Source organism: Eretmochelys imbricata, chromosome 15 (genome assembly GCF_965152235.1).
Source record: "Eretmochelys imbricata isolate rEreImb1 chromosome 15, rEreImb1.hap1, whole genome shotgun sequence".
Taxonomy (NCBI): domain Eukaryota; kingdom Metazoa; phylum Chordata; order Testudines; family Cheloniidae; genus Eretmochelys; species Eretmochelys imbricata.
In genome coordinates, this window is record NC_135586.1 from 25,481,345 (window position 1) to 25,496,398 (window position 15,054).

The 15,054-nt window shown below is 37.4% G+C and overlaps 1 protein-coding gene across 3 annotated transcripts in view; it reads left to right on the top strand.

The window, feature by feature from the left end:
- The window catches only part of MPHOSPH9 (M-phase phosphoprotein 9), a 42,398-nt gene that overhangs the window by 6,566 nt on the left and 20,778 nt on the right, over positions 1 to 15,054 (top strand). For 2 of the 3 annotated variants that reach the window (XM_077834692.1, XM_077834694.1), the window contains exons 3-8: positions 79 to 232; positions 3,806 to 3,895; positions 7,007 to 7,530; positions 9,088 to 9,214; positions 12,609 to 12,693; positions 13,795 to 13,901. In XM_077834692.1, coding sequence (XP_077690818.1) covers positions 79 to 232; positions 3,806 to 3,895; positions 7,007 to 7,530; positions 9,088 to 9,214; positions 12,609 to 12,693; positions 13,795 to 13,901 — 1,087 coding nt within the window. The remainder of the gene's footprint in view (positions 1 to 78; positions 233 to 3,805; positions 3,896 to 7,006; positions 7,531 to 9,087; positions 9,215 to 12,608; positions 12,694 to 13,794; positions 13,902 to 15,054) is intronic. The other variant, XM_077834693.1, reaches the window with a different exon arrangement.

Consider the following 15,054-nt stretch of genomic DNA (forward strand, 5'->3'; position numbering starts at 1 on the left):
TGTATTATTTTGAGTACTGTTGTTGGACAACATTTGGCACAGTAAATAATTCAAATGTTTTTCTTCATGTTTCAACAGAAGTAGTCCTTCATCCAATCCGAATGGAGTTTCCAGTTTCTCAGGGAAGACCAGCTCCTCTGTAATTCCTGGTTCTGTTGAAGTGCTGGCCTCCTTTATGCAAGATATACAAAAGAGTGGAAGGACAGACTCAGAAATTTTGAAGAACTGTGAGGTATCTGATGTTCAGTTTTATTTTTTTAAGTTTGTATTATGTAAAAAGGTTGCAGTATGGAGGACAGGTCTAATGGTGCTATAATTTAGAAATAAGATGTGACAATGTGTGTTTTGACATGTATTTAGGGAACTGTTGTGACATAACAGTTAGAATGTAGTACATTCCACAATGTAATCAGTTACATTTCTGTGCCTTATTGGAATCCTAGCTTGGCTTCGTATATCTTAATATGGCACATATAAAGTACAGATGTAAATGTGTTTGAAATGTAATAGACATTTTTTTAAAATGTTGCAATAACTTTGAGTCTAATTTTTAAACCTTTAAAAGCACTGAAATTCAATGTAAAATATTACACCAGGGTAACTACACGGTTGTTAGCAGAGTTACTTGTACTGTATGGTATGGTACCATGAAATCAGAATCAGAACCAAAGTCTTAGAAAAGTACTAGTGTGAGTCATTAGTTTTATTTTCAAGAAACGATTAGTGTTTTTGAATTGTGGCATCAGTGTGTGTTGCATTCTTCAACAGGTGTCAGGTCACTTTAGCTCATTCTAGATTAAAATATAAGTATAAAAATAAGATAATGTAAATAAAACCAAACTCACTGGTGCTATTTATAAATTTGATAGTCACTTAATGTTTTAGAAGTCTTTTACATCATTTTATTAACTTGCATTTGTTTTAGTCTTTTTAAAATCTGTAATAATGTTATTGACATTGTAGTAGCACTTTGTAGCGGTGGAAATGTCTTGAAATACTATTAATGTTTTACAAAAAAGTAGCTTCTTTGCAAATCCAGTACTTTTTCAGAGTTTCATGACTTGACATTTTAACATAAATTTCCCCAAACCACTAGGCAGAAGTCAACATCTTGATAGTGAATAAGAGATAGTAAGTAGGTAGAGTGGGATACGGTATGAACTTTAGACAAATATTACTCTGACTAGAACCGACCCTGTCATCAAATGATGGGACTCAGGATTTTGGCCTGCATACATAATGTATGTTTGCTTTTTGGAACATACTCACCCCGAGAACCATTGGTGCTCCTATTCTCTTGTCACGTGAATGACAATGAGAGTGGAACCAGTGCAGGATTTTTATGGCAGGACTCTGCAAGACATGTTGGAGTGTTGCTGCCAAGGTGATTATTAATGGCTATAATTGTCTATGGTCAGCCCCCAGTGGTGAGGGTGTCGTCTGTATCAGTCTTGACAGTGTTGCCTTGACCTTGTCAAGGAACGCTCAAATCCCTCAAAGCTGGTCTCCTATCTCTGTATGTTCCATGGTGGCAAGATTTTCTTATAGATATGGCAATGGCAACGGCAACATCATCACTGCTTATGCACCTGCTAACCTTGATGATGAGGAGGACAAGGAACTATATGCACCAGCCATGTATGATGTCATCAGCAGAGTATCTGTTCATGACATTTTCATTGTGTGATGTGATGTCAATGCTATGCTGGTAGCCAATGCTAGAACAGCTTGGCCGGAAAGCATTGGGCATTTCTTTGTGGATGCGACCACAAATGATAACGGTAAGTGATTGCTCAGGTTTTGTGCTCCAACCAGACTCCATGTTTCTGACACCGATTTCCAACAGAAGAACATACATGCCTGGACCTGGTATTTGAATGCTGGAAGAAGAATCAACAAAGCACTAGATCACATTCTCATATCCAAGCAATGGAGAATCTGTATACACCTCTGTTGGGTGATAAGTAGCACTGAAGTTGGGAATACTGCCCGCAGGTTGCCTGTGGCCATGGTGAAACCAAAGTTGTAGGCAACTCAAACCAAGCCTTCCGTTAGTCATTTAGACTGACTGACTGACATTGCTGTCAAAATGAAATACCAGACCGAAATCTTCAAATGATTTGACACTCTAATCCTTGCATATGAAAACCCTGAACATTAGGAAATCAACAATTTGTGCGACTGTTTCCAGCCTTCTGTTATGGATGCCCCAAACAAAGTGCTGGGGAAAAGTTGCACCAGCCCTAAACATTAATGAATCAATCAACAGAGCCCGGACATCATAGGAAAACAGCATGTGGCTCACTTAAATGGGAACTATCAAGAATACTGATGACTCAGTGCCTTGCATAATACAACTTTAGAGCAGGACCATGAAATGTTTTGGGCAAATAAGGCTCAATTGATGGAAGCTTCATTGGCCAGAAATGATTATGGCTTGTCTGTAAAGAACTGTGCACCTTAAAAACTGGTCCACGGAACAAATCCTCCATTGTGAAAGATGGACACGATAACATACTGGACACCGAGGCAGAGTGTCTGAATGGATGGAAAGAACACTTTCAGGAGCTTCTGAACAACCCCATCAAAGCTGCTGATGTGCAGCTTCAGGAGGATGCAAAGAATCCAGTAACCGCCCCACCATGTAGAAGATGTACTATTGAGGAGGTTCGAAGTGCAGCCTATACGCCCAAGAATTGTTGTGCTGCTGGTATTTGTGGTGTAGCTGATCAAACATGGTTGGTATTCTGTCTTGGAGTGGCTGACACATATTATCAACCAAGTATGGGTTCGTGAGAAACTACCGAATAACTGGGACCATGGAATTGTTTTGAAAAGGGAAAGGTGATTGTCTGGTGTGTTTTACTCACCATGGAATCACTTTGTGCTCCATTCCAAGCAACTGTTCACACTGGTTCTTCTTGAGCATGTTAAGCCCACTGTAACGAATCTGTGACATCTACAGCAAGCCAGGTTTATGCCTGGCTGATTAACCACAGAACAGATTTTTACCATTAGACAAACGATTAAAAAAGCCCAAGAGTTTTGGTGTGGGAAGGATGAGATGTATATAGCTTTTATTAATATAAAAGCAGCTTTTGACTCTCTGGATCATTGCTCCCTATGGCTCCGCCTGCAAGATGCTGGTGTGCTTGGCAAATTCTGCAATCTTCATAGATATGCACTTCCAAAATGAAAGCTGTTTGCTTAGGTACTAGTGTGTCCAACTGTTTTGAGTACCACAGAGGCATCTCTTAAGGGTGCATGGCTGTTTCTGATCTGTTCAATACTGTTGTTCACTGACTGACTGGAAGCCATCACTAGCTGCACACAGGGGGTGGTACTGCGTGACTTTTGACATAATAGACCTGGAATATACAGATGACATGGCTGTACTTGCATTCTCATGAATTAATCTCATCAGTGCCCTGAATGTATTTACAAAAGATGCAAGTAAGCTTGGTCTTCTTCCAATTGACTAGAAGACCAAAATGATGTAAGTGGTCGAGGTATCTCTACCCCATCCCATCATGGTCTAATTTTGTAGAGAACACTTTTTCCTCCTTTATTTTTTAAATAAAACTTAGATATGAATACATTAACTAGAAGTGTCTTTTTTTATTTTTCTATGTTTACTTTGAGTGTCACTTCTTTTCCTTTGCTGTAGTTGTTTTTCTAGCTGCTATTATTATTTATTATTTATATTGCAGTTATAGCTAGGGGCCTTAACTGAGATTGGGGTCCCATTGTGCTGCTAGAGTAAAAGCAATATGATTTTTAATTATTTCACTTTTTGGTTTAATAGACTAGGTGGATACAGTTATTCAAACTGGTGGAGAAACAGTGTCAAGAGCAGATAGTTGCCCAGCAAGAGCAGTTCCATCACCAAATTCAAGTAAGCCATTATTTGTTTATGCAGCAGTTTTAGGCTGACTGCTTTTTAACATTTTGATAAATTTTTGTATATTTACAAAACAGTACAGCACTGTATCATCCACTGCTGTCGTTTTTGTTCTGTGAATACATGTAGGTCCTGATAGTCCTTACATATGTTCAAATTTAGTTAATGGGAGTTGCGTGTTTTCATATCGGGGGAAAATTGGACCTCTGATGTTTAATATGGACGTCTGCAGTACCTTATCACCTGGCTGTTTAATAGTGTACATTTTTAGAAAGGGAAAAACAAAGTGGGTTTTTTTGACTCAAATTGTTCTTTTTCATAAACATGTATTTTGACCAAATACACAACAAATGAGATTTTTATAGATAACTACCATTATATGTTAACAGTTGGAATACATATTTTTCTAATTTTAAAATAATATTTGCTCTAGTTCAGAAAACATAATCTGAAACATGATTGTCTTAGTTTTATGGAGTTTTGCGCATAGTACAACATTCATTGTAATATTCGAACAGATATTTTACCCTTGACTTGGAGAACTTCCCTGTCTAACAATGAAAAAAGATTCAAGATGTTAAGATCTTGTTGTCAGGATTCAAATTCTCCCTCGTTCTTGTTTCACAATAATATCAGATTAGAAGAAAATGTATGTGTGAGCATGTAAAAGAGAGAATATTTTAATATACATAGAGAATTTTTAATATCTTCATTTTGGTTGCTGTTTTTTCCGTTCCCTTTCCTGATACCGTCTATGCTAGTATTAAGCAACAGTTCCTGAATTGATAAAATTAACAAGAGGTACTGTCCTTTTCTTCTATCCTATCTCCTATTACCTCCTTATTTTTTAAAATATTTTTGTCTGAACATTTTTGTCCTACCCATGTGCTGCACTCTTGTATTTTCTTCCTCATGTTGTAGAGGTTAATTATAGTTGTTGTTGCTCTTGCTAGCCTTGACTAGTACACTATGTTGGCTTTACCAGCCTTGCTTTTATTGATAGGAGGGCCTACCTCTACAAGAGTTAACTCTGTACTTTGTGGTATTAGCAGAGACTAGCTGCATGAATGGTCACACTGTTGAATATAAAACTAATGGCCCTAATGCTTTTCTCAATTACTCCCGTATAAATTAGGAGTAACTCAATTAAATCCATCATGAAGTAAATGGAGTTACTCAAGATTTATACAGGTTAACTGAGAACAGACTTTAGCCCAGTGAATCAGTGGAAAAATATGGGGAGAAAACATATTTTTAATAAGGAGACAAAACTTGTCATGTAGCAAGAAGCTTCTTTGATATTTAGTACCACTCTGAGATATTTGGTTTGCTGTGCTGTCAGTGACATTTTAACTCCAAGGGACAAAGAGCCTGAGTTCGGTTTGGAATCACAACGGGGCAGATCCTCAGTTGATATATGAAATTCTTTGAAAAGCTACCTAAAATACATGTTTACTATAGGTCTGAACGTTTGCAATAGATAATTCAATATCTAGATATTATGTAATATTTTCCATTGCTTTTGACCTTGTAGAGTCATTTACATCTGTGCAAAGTGGGTGTACAATGCTGCCCAGTTAGAATAGTAGTGTTTTACACACTTTCCATAGATGTAAATGCCTGCACATATTGAAAGGCAATGGAGAATCTGACCCATTTATGTCTAGTTCCTCCCCACCCGCACAAAGAAAACTAAAACAGAAAATGTTGTTGGTCTTGTGATCCAAATCACCAGTGGCCAAGGAAATTTTAATTTAGGACAGGAACTCCATCCTTGAATCTTTGTGGACAGAGAGGGAGAGAAAAAGACTGAGTTAAAATCCTCAGTAGTTCATTTTTACCACAAGTTAATTAAAGCTAGTGGGCCTGATCTTGAGAGGTGCATTACACCTGCAACTCCCACTGAAATCAGTGGGTTTTGCTGGTGTTCACTATCTCTTGGAATCAGGGCTTGTTTTTATTTTTCAGATTTTTGGACAGAAAGGTTTTTGTTTAATATTTTAATCTGTGCTCTCCAGAAACATTAAAGGAGATTTGACTCCTGTGCACAGAAAACTTATTAAAGTGTATGGGAGTTTAGTACGTTACATTTCTGGAAAACAACTATAGATTCTGATCTTGCAATGCATGCATAGAGGACCCCTGTGTACACATAGAGCTTCACTGACTTCAGTGGAGATATAGGTTACAATTCTAGTGCAGCTTATTGCAGGATCATGGCCATAGGTACCAACACAGAACTTGATAAAAACATTTGGTTACTCTTTGGAACTGTTCCAGTAAATCAGGAATTATAAAACAATTTTTAAATGGTGTATTGTTTACCAGTATACTGAAATGGCTCTTTTGGAGACAATCCAGACTGAAAATTAAATATTTGAATTCATACTCTGCTAATTCTAGCAAATCTATATAGATAATCCAGTTAGTGAGGATATTTATGACAGAATGTTGTACAACCATAAGGCAAACACATAAAAAGTAAACCTCTGTGTCAAAATGAACTGCATAATATAAACTTATTACCTAAAAGGGATATTTTAAAACAAAGAGTTCATAGAAAATAATCTTACAGAGGTATGTTATTCCTATTACAGTTAAAGCTGAATTGTAGTTTCCACTTCCATTAAAGCTCTCCTTCTATTGTCAGAAATGTATAACTTGGATATAAATTTCCTTTAGACCTAAATTTAGCAAACATGTTCTTTGCCCTGAGACAAATTGTTTGCCTATTTTAAAGGATATGATTAAACAATTTATACAATTTATAACTCTGTATTTAGCTGATAAATCACAATAATTCTGAAGGCATATTGGATACACACATGCATGTTTTTAAATTTATAGGTGATTGCTGAGGATCGTCATTCACTGCTTCAGACTAAGATTTTTTTTTTAACACACATTTTACTGTTATGCATAGGACACGTTTTTATTTTATGCACAATATATATCGAAAAGCCTTAACCAGGAATTAGTTCAGATAAGTTCACTAATTCCTAACAATGAAGGTTAATGTAATATGCATCAAAATACTAATGGGATTTGTGGCACAATTGTATGGTAAAAGCATTTTATCTATTCATCTTTTTTCTTTTTTTTTAGTGTATACAGAATGAGATAAGACACTTAGTGAAGTTGCAGAACAGTAATGCTTCATGGGATTCCTTCAACAGCAAAAGTTCTCCCACTAAACATGCAAACAATTTCTCTTCACTAGAAAGTCAAATGGGGTTTTGTTCTGAAAACTTTGAAGAAACTCGGTGCATTGTCAATCAACTTAAATCTAATGAAGCTGAAAGTCAGCCAAAAGCATCTGCTGAGCATCAAGAGTGTTGTGTAAATAGTATTTCAATGAGCAGTGGTTATGGTACCCTTTCTGCATCAGAACTGAATCCTAGGAATTCTAAAGACATTCTGAAGTGCATGGGGTATCCAGAGAAGATTTCAAAAGGACAGGGTGATGCACCTGTGACAAAGAAGGATTCAATTGCAGCCAATGTACAAACTAAAAGAGAATTTATACAAAAAACTGAGAAATATTGTCCATCACTAAAAGATGGTATTTTAGTTTTTCCTGCTGAACTTGAACATGAGATTACTGAAGGTCAATGTGGAAAAGCAAACTGGTAAGTGACAGACTTTCCAATTAGTAAATTTAGTACAGTGTGGCGCCAGTCCTGCAAACACACACGAGTAATTTTATGCACACAAGTAATCCCATTGAATTTAATGAGACTACTGGCATGCGTAAGTGTACTGTGCTGCTTGGCATATGGTCAAGTTAATTTATCTCAGCTTTTTATGTATGATACATTTCTTGCCTTTTATGATATTTGGAATGCTTGTCTGTTATTGATATGGGGGGATAAATGCAGTGATATATTTCTGATTACAGAAATGAGCTAAAAACACATAGTTGCTATGCAGTGTTTTCATTTATAGGTGGCAAATTTCATGTATTTAAGTTTTGAATGTCTGCCTGTATGTGATTAGTATGCTGCTATCTTGTGCAATGGCATCGTTTCCCGTGTGCATGCATTGTAGTATAGGTTGGACTGTCATGAATCACAAAAAACAAAAATTGTTCTTTTTTTGCTGTACTCAGCAGAATGAAAGTTCGAAGGGTAAGAAGAACTTTTCATCATCAATAAACTGAAATGAATGTCAAAATGTTTAAATTAATTTGGCTGGTTGACAGCATATAATACCATATATGGCTGACTCTTCCCTTTCAGTGAGGTGGAAATGGGAATGTGTGATTTCTGCTCCATATTTATATCCTCTGGGTGTGAGTGTTTCTCTCCCTCATCCTTCTTTTATTGGGGTAGATTCTGATAACCTTGTTCATGATGACTAGTATCTTAGTTCCATGAGTTGTCCTCTTGAAGTCAATGGGGCTCTCACAGAGTACTACTCATCATAAGTAAAGGTCTCAGTCTCTCTCTCTCTCTCTGTATAAGTTTTCTTTGTGTATCTCTGTTTGCATCTCTCCTACTGTTACAGAATCACTTGGCTTGGAAGGGACCCCTAATAGTAGGCTATGTGGCCATGCCCCTGCTTAATGTTGTGATTGAGTCTGTTGTTCCTAAATTAACATTAATTGCTGTTGAGTCAGTCAAATTAGTGCTTTACATTTGGCTATCTTTTTATTCATAATCAGACTGATAACAGACACACTGCACTGAAACACTTTACTTATGGAACTAGCCAGGATTCCATGGTTCTGGTCAATTCCAGCCTGTCACCAGTGTGCCACTGTTAACATAATTCTGTGAATTAACATAGCGCTCACTTGGCTTATTGTAATCCACTGTGTAGTTACTTGAACTGACCAGGAAACATGATGTTTGTCTAAGTATGTGTAGTGCCTCTGTTATACATATAAGTTTCTGTTGTGATTTGTTAAAATATAGAAAGTTTGATTCTAAGTTTACGGGGCCAATAATTTTCCTTATCAGTGCTTTTGCTGGAAGTCAAAACGCAGAAAATCAATTTGGTATCAGTTATTTCTCACTCTTTCTCAAAAATGCATATGGGCAATGAAACTTTGATATCTGTGTTTCATATTGAATGAAATGAATTTAGCAAGAAATGAATTTCAGTAGAAATTATTTTTACATTACTATAAAGGGAATAGCTGTTGTGTGTGGTTGTTGTTTTTTTCCCCTCTTCTTTCCATGTAGTAAATATCTAACATCATGGGCACAAAAGCTGAAACAAAACCAGCCGAAAAGAACAAATCTGGAAGAAGAAGGGTACATGAACGCTGTGCAAGGAAATGAGCAAGCTAAGAAATTAACATTTGAGAACGTAAGTGATCTACTACTCCTCCCTAGGATGTTTCGACACAGATGTTCAAATAAAGCTTTATGAGTTACTTTTTACAGTATGTACTTTTTATAAATGATTGTATACTTTGCAACTGTGTTGTATTACATCCAGAAATCTCTTCCTAAAAAATGTAGGGCCTAATGTGAGGTGAAGCCCTACAGAGCTGAGGGCACTTAGCATCTCCTCGGAGACCCTGCACACCCCTTCCAGGTCGGGAACCTTAAGCAGCTGGGAACCACTGACTAGTTTTATTGGCCTTTTATAATAAAACTCGTGGCAGGTTTTTCTTTTTTCAAGCATTGGTTGATGTAAGCACAAGGAACTTTGTCCCTCCCCATATATGCTTTCACTAAAAACCTGCCCCATGAATCCAATTACAGTATAGGGTGCTAAAAACACACAATCAGCCCTACCTATGAGAGACATTTGGGACACTGGATTAGATGTTCAAAACCACTTACGGTAATGTACATAGTTGTGGCCTTGGTATTCATGGTTTTTGTGCTGTAGCTCTAAAAGTATAATGTTGCCTTTTCTTTTAATGTTCATTATGTTGTCTGCCCAGAATGCATTCACTCTTGTGTTGCCTTCCATAGAATAAAAGTGCCAGCTGGCATGACGTTTTTAACCTTAAAGGAGCAATATGCAGTATAATAATTTACATGCTAATCTCAGAATCTGGTCAAACATCTAACTATGATGCTTTAGAACGATGGTAATTGTACTAATAATTGTCATACACCTCTCTCCTGACACCATCTTAAGGAAGAGATCCTACACAGCTGTTTAATGACTCCACCTGCCAGGAAGTAGCAGCCTTGAGGATTGCTTATCACCTGGCTTTATAAGGTGCTGCCTATTCACTTTCCTTTTAGTCTCTTTGCCGCTCTAGAAGCACTCAGTTGAGACCTTTTCATTGTCATGCCTCTGAAGAGCAGAAGAAAGAAATTTAAAAAACTGAAGTTAAGAAATAAGAAAAAAAATTTGGGGGAGAGAGAGAACATGTGATGCAATGATTTGGGAAGGTTTTTCTGCTTTGTTTTGGTTTTTGTTCCCACTTTCCCATTTAGCAAATCCTCCCCTTTTTCAGTCCTGAGCTATACTGAGCTTTTCAGTTCTGCCAAGCAGCATAGTTACTGAGCAACAATAGCTTCCTGCATTTGGGGCTGAGCAGCATCAGTATGCCAAAAGGGTGGGAGGTGGGGGCTATCCTAGTTGATTGGAATGTCTTCAGACCCTAGCATGCTCTTGAGTAAACTTGAATGTACTGCAGGATAGTATTTCTGTCTTGATTTTCCCCAGCTCTGCTTAGCAGACCTTCTTGAGGTGTACTTCCCACTCTACTCCTTTGTCGGTTGGTGCTTTTTCCTGGAAAAAAAACAAACCCCATATATATATAGCTTCTGACTCTTTTTCCTTACTTTTCAGATGGTATTGGAGGGAGCTTAGCTAGTCTTTCAATCTTTGGGCACCCTGAATGTAAAATCCAGTTCTGTATGTCCTGCAGGGGGAAGAGGAGTAATGGATTGTGTGATGTAATTCTTAGAAAGTACAAAACTTGAAGTTGCAGCCGCTAGGGACTTTCTCCCAGTAAGAAATCTCTTGGAATCACTTGCAAATGATTGGATATCTGCAATGTAAAAACTTTGTTTTATGCCAATATGTGTACAGGTTATTAAGGAAAGCAATATACTGCATGTATACAGGACATGCTTTTCAGAAAACAACTTTATATAGGTATCAAATGTATTGAAATTTAGGTAAAATTGTATTTTTCATCGAAGACTACAGACATGCTGAGTTTGACTCCTTTACAAGAAAATATCTTTGAGTTATTATAGTGCAAGTTCAGCATTTCTGAAGAAGAACACAGGAATTGCCAATCTAGTCTAGTATCCTGTTTCTGACAGTGGCCAGTACCAGTTGCTTCAGCAGAAGGTTTGAGAAAACCCTGCAGATGGGATGGTGCTCTCAAGTATGATGCTTTATATACCTTCCAAAACTCTTCATTTTTTAATATTAAAGGTGGGTTTGTAAATTAGAGACATTGTCTGTTGATTTCTGACTCCCATCTTGAATTTTACCCCCAAAAGATTTAGTGTATCAACGTACTACATCAAAAGTCTTGCAGAGATGGTCTTCGGTGAGAGTTGCAGTACTTGGCACCTCATTGAATGAAGTTCCTAGTCATATCCTAGTCGTATTCTGTTTTAGCAGTGTTTCTTCATTACAAAAGCTGTTTTCATTCACTGAATGTAAAACAATTTTTGAAGGTTCCCCGAGGTTGTACTAAGGAGTTTTGAGATTCCCAAGGCTTGCTCTGTTTGATTCCAGGCTCTTAAATAGGGTCAGAAAGCTTCAAGCACTGGGCTTTTAAGATGATGCAATTAAATTTGAAATCACGTAGAATACATTACCAATGCACAAAAAAGGTCATTTTACTAGAGTTTTGACAACTTCATGGGTTGAGATGATGAAGGCTTCAATAAAACACCTTTGTATAGAGCCATACCGGTTCATTTGCCATATTTTCCTGTTCCTTCTTAAAAGATGGGACTACTTTTTTCTATGGATGCTTCATTTTTGTCAGAGTGCTGCAGGTAAGACCTCAACCTAGTTTAACTACCCTATACATCAGCTTAGTGAAAGGCATTTCTTCCTTTGATTAGGGAAGAGGAGAGAGTTATGACAAAATGAAAATTGAAATTATTTGCTGTAGTCTTCTCCATACTACTTCCCACCTCTGTTGAGGTTTTGTGTCACTTTGTATTTGTTGGGGTGGTTGATTAGATAGTCTTGAGTGATGACAAAAGGGTGTTGGTGGTGTATTACAAAGTTAAGATTATAGAGAGTATTTACCTCCTGATTCCTGGTAGGTGGAGTCATAACAGCTGAATGTAAGAAATTCCAGTCTTAGGATGAGGAGAGAGAATAACACATTTATTGGTAAGTAAGTCGTCTCTATAATTGCACCTTTTATGGAGCAAAAATTCAGATGACTGTCAAGCTGACAATGGGAGAGTTCTTAGTTTTGTGAAATTTCACAAAACCACATTCAACTAAACGTATCACACTTGAATTAAATAAAAAAGTGGGTTCCCAAATGTGTGTGTGGGTCTTTTTTTTGTTTTTTAACAAATATAGTATGCTGTGTTTGTTGGCTGCAGCATATTGGACACACAATGTCTGGGCCTCCATATCAATTCAGTTGAATGCAGATGAATCATGTTATTAAACTAAATTTTTAATTCATTGTTTGTGTAACAAAAAATGTTCTAATGCAATATTTTGAACTGGTGCACCTTTATTCCTCCTTTTCTGCTTTTATGTTTTGTAGTCCATAAACCATGTTCTTTTCCCTTTGGAATTTTAGACTAGTGTTGCTGCTTCATCGTCATACACTTTTTACCTCAGCCAACCAAATGAAAGTCCGAATTCCTTAGCCTCTGAAGCTTCAGGTAGAGTTAATTACCGGTTTATTACTAGTAAAGCCTGACATTCCATTCTTTTTTCTTTTAGATTCTCAGTATTTAGAATTCAGTCCTTTACAGTTACCTCTTCTGTTGTTTTTATTTTTCTCTAGGAAATTTGTTTCTAGCATTGGCAGGCTGTTGAACCTTTTAAAATCACATAATTCTGATTATCATCTTGCTATTTTCCCCCTTCAAACCCTTGATGACTTTCACAGCCAATATCTCACTACAGCTAGAGTTAGGCTGTAAATCAAAGGATCTAAGGCAATGTTTCAAAACCTACTAGGACTAAAATCACTATGCTGGATTAATAAACATTTTCAGTTGTCAATCCTGGTTCAGTGATCAGAGGGAGTGTGGAAACTTGGAAGCACCACTGCTGTAAGCCTGCAGCATGTTTCCATACTCATTCCCCAAATATGTGAGCAGACTGCATAGACCTGTTTTTGTCAGTCAGACCCAAACAATCAACTGACATATTTTGATCAGAACATAATGCAGATACATTTTAGGAACAAGACTAAGTACAAAAGTACATTTATGCAAATTTACTACACCCACTCATAACCTACTGAGACAGAACTGTGAATTTAAGGCAGCAACTTGGACTCGGAGCTGTTTGTTCATCCCATTGATGCTGGGTCTTCTGGAGGATTTTATTAGCTTACTCCAGAGTGCTGATCCAAACCAAGGAGTAGGCAATTCAGAGTTATGACTAGGGCTAGATTCTCAGCTCTAGCGTACATTTTCATAGCTCCATTGACTTAAATAGGTCTATGACAATGTACAGTAGTGGAGGATCTGTCCACTAGAGTCCAAGGAGGAAGCCCAAATATTTTCACTAATTTATTGGCACTATGTTTCTGGAGTGGTATAGTGTAATACTAGTATACTTTTGTTAAAACCTCTTGATGCAAAACACCAGTTGCTGCTGCCAAAGATTTGAAGATGCTTAAGTAGACACTAGTATTTAATACAATGGCTATGTTGGCTATGAAAACAACAGCTACATAACAGACTTCACTATTTTTGTTATGCAGAAGTGAACTTTAAAATTGTGATACATCTTTTATTTTTGCTTCTTAGGACTTACCTACTGGAAACTAGATGAAAAGGAAATGTATCACTCTTTGCCTGAAAATTGTAGAAATGAATTTTCTAGTATTTTTGCCACAAAAGTTTCATCAGATCAGGTACTTTTTTGTTCTTGCTTTGAAAATCCTATAACTGTTCATTGTTTCCCATTTGCTCTTTATAGTCCGCAAAAGAGTCAATCTCTGCAGTCTGCCTGCTATAGGGGCTATCTAATTTCTTTTGTGATCCTGTGGCTGTTGAGGTCATAGAGGTGCTCAAGCTACCAGTAGCAGCCCCCTATTTTAAAGAGAGGGGGATAGAGGCTAGTGTGGTCAATGAAGGAGCCTGAACTCTGGATCTCCCCCTTTCCCACTCTTAATAAGACAGCAACAGAATCTGTAGACCTTTTAGAGTATGTCTACACTGCAGCTTGGTGCATGGCTCCCAGCCTGGATAAACAGACATGGGCTACCTCTGCTTGAGCTAGCAGTACAAACCCGCCCACCCCCTAGATCTGTACTTGGGTGGCTCACCCATGCCACTGCCCGTCTTACAATGTCCACACTGCGCTTTTTTTTAAATGCACTGGCTCAAGCAGCGCTTGCACATGTCTGTCTACCTGGACTGGGAAGCATGCTCCGAGTTTGTTCCCCACCCTAAGGCATGCTGCAAGACCTCCACTCAGCAGGCTTTTGGGACGGGGTGCATTGATGAGGATCTAAGTGAGTAAAAGAGATTAGTAATTGATAATCCTGACATTTTGGTTGTGTGGGGAACATATTTAATTAATAAAAGGTTATTTTGTAAGGTTTGTATGTATCATATTGTACACTTGCCTAGAGTTTAAAAAATAAGTAACTGAGAGATACCTCCTAAAACAATTGTATACAAACTTCATTAGTAATTAAAATATCTTTAAACCCTGCAGGCCTGAATGTCTTGTCACTCCAGTGATTTACAATGTTAGGTAGTCTTATGTAAGCTTTGGTGCCTAAAGGGAAGATGAGACGGTGGATAGACAATTATGAATTTACCATAACAATCATACTTCAGATGATCCATTTTCATTTGGATTGAGTGGTGGGCTTCTGTTATTTAGCCCTGTCAATTACACAGAGAAGTAAACTTCCCCATGGAAATGTCTTTTTTGCTATTAACTCCCACTTTCAAATTCTGCTTCTTCATTATTCACTTGCATCTGGTGAACTGCTGTGTTGGGGTCCTGTGGGCTGTCAGGTGGAGAAATTGTAGTAAAATTGAGGAAAAGGCAGA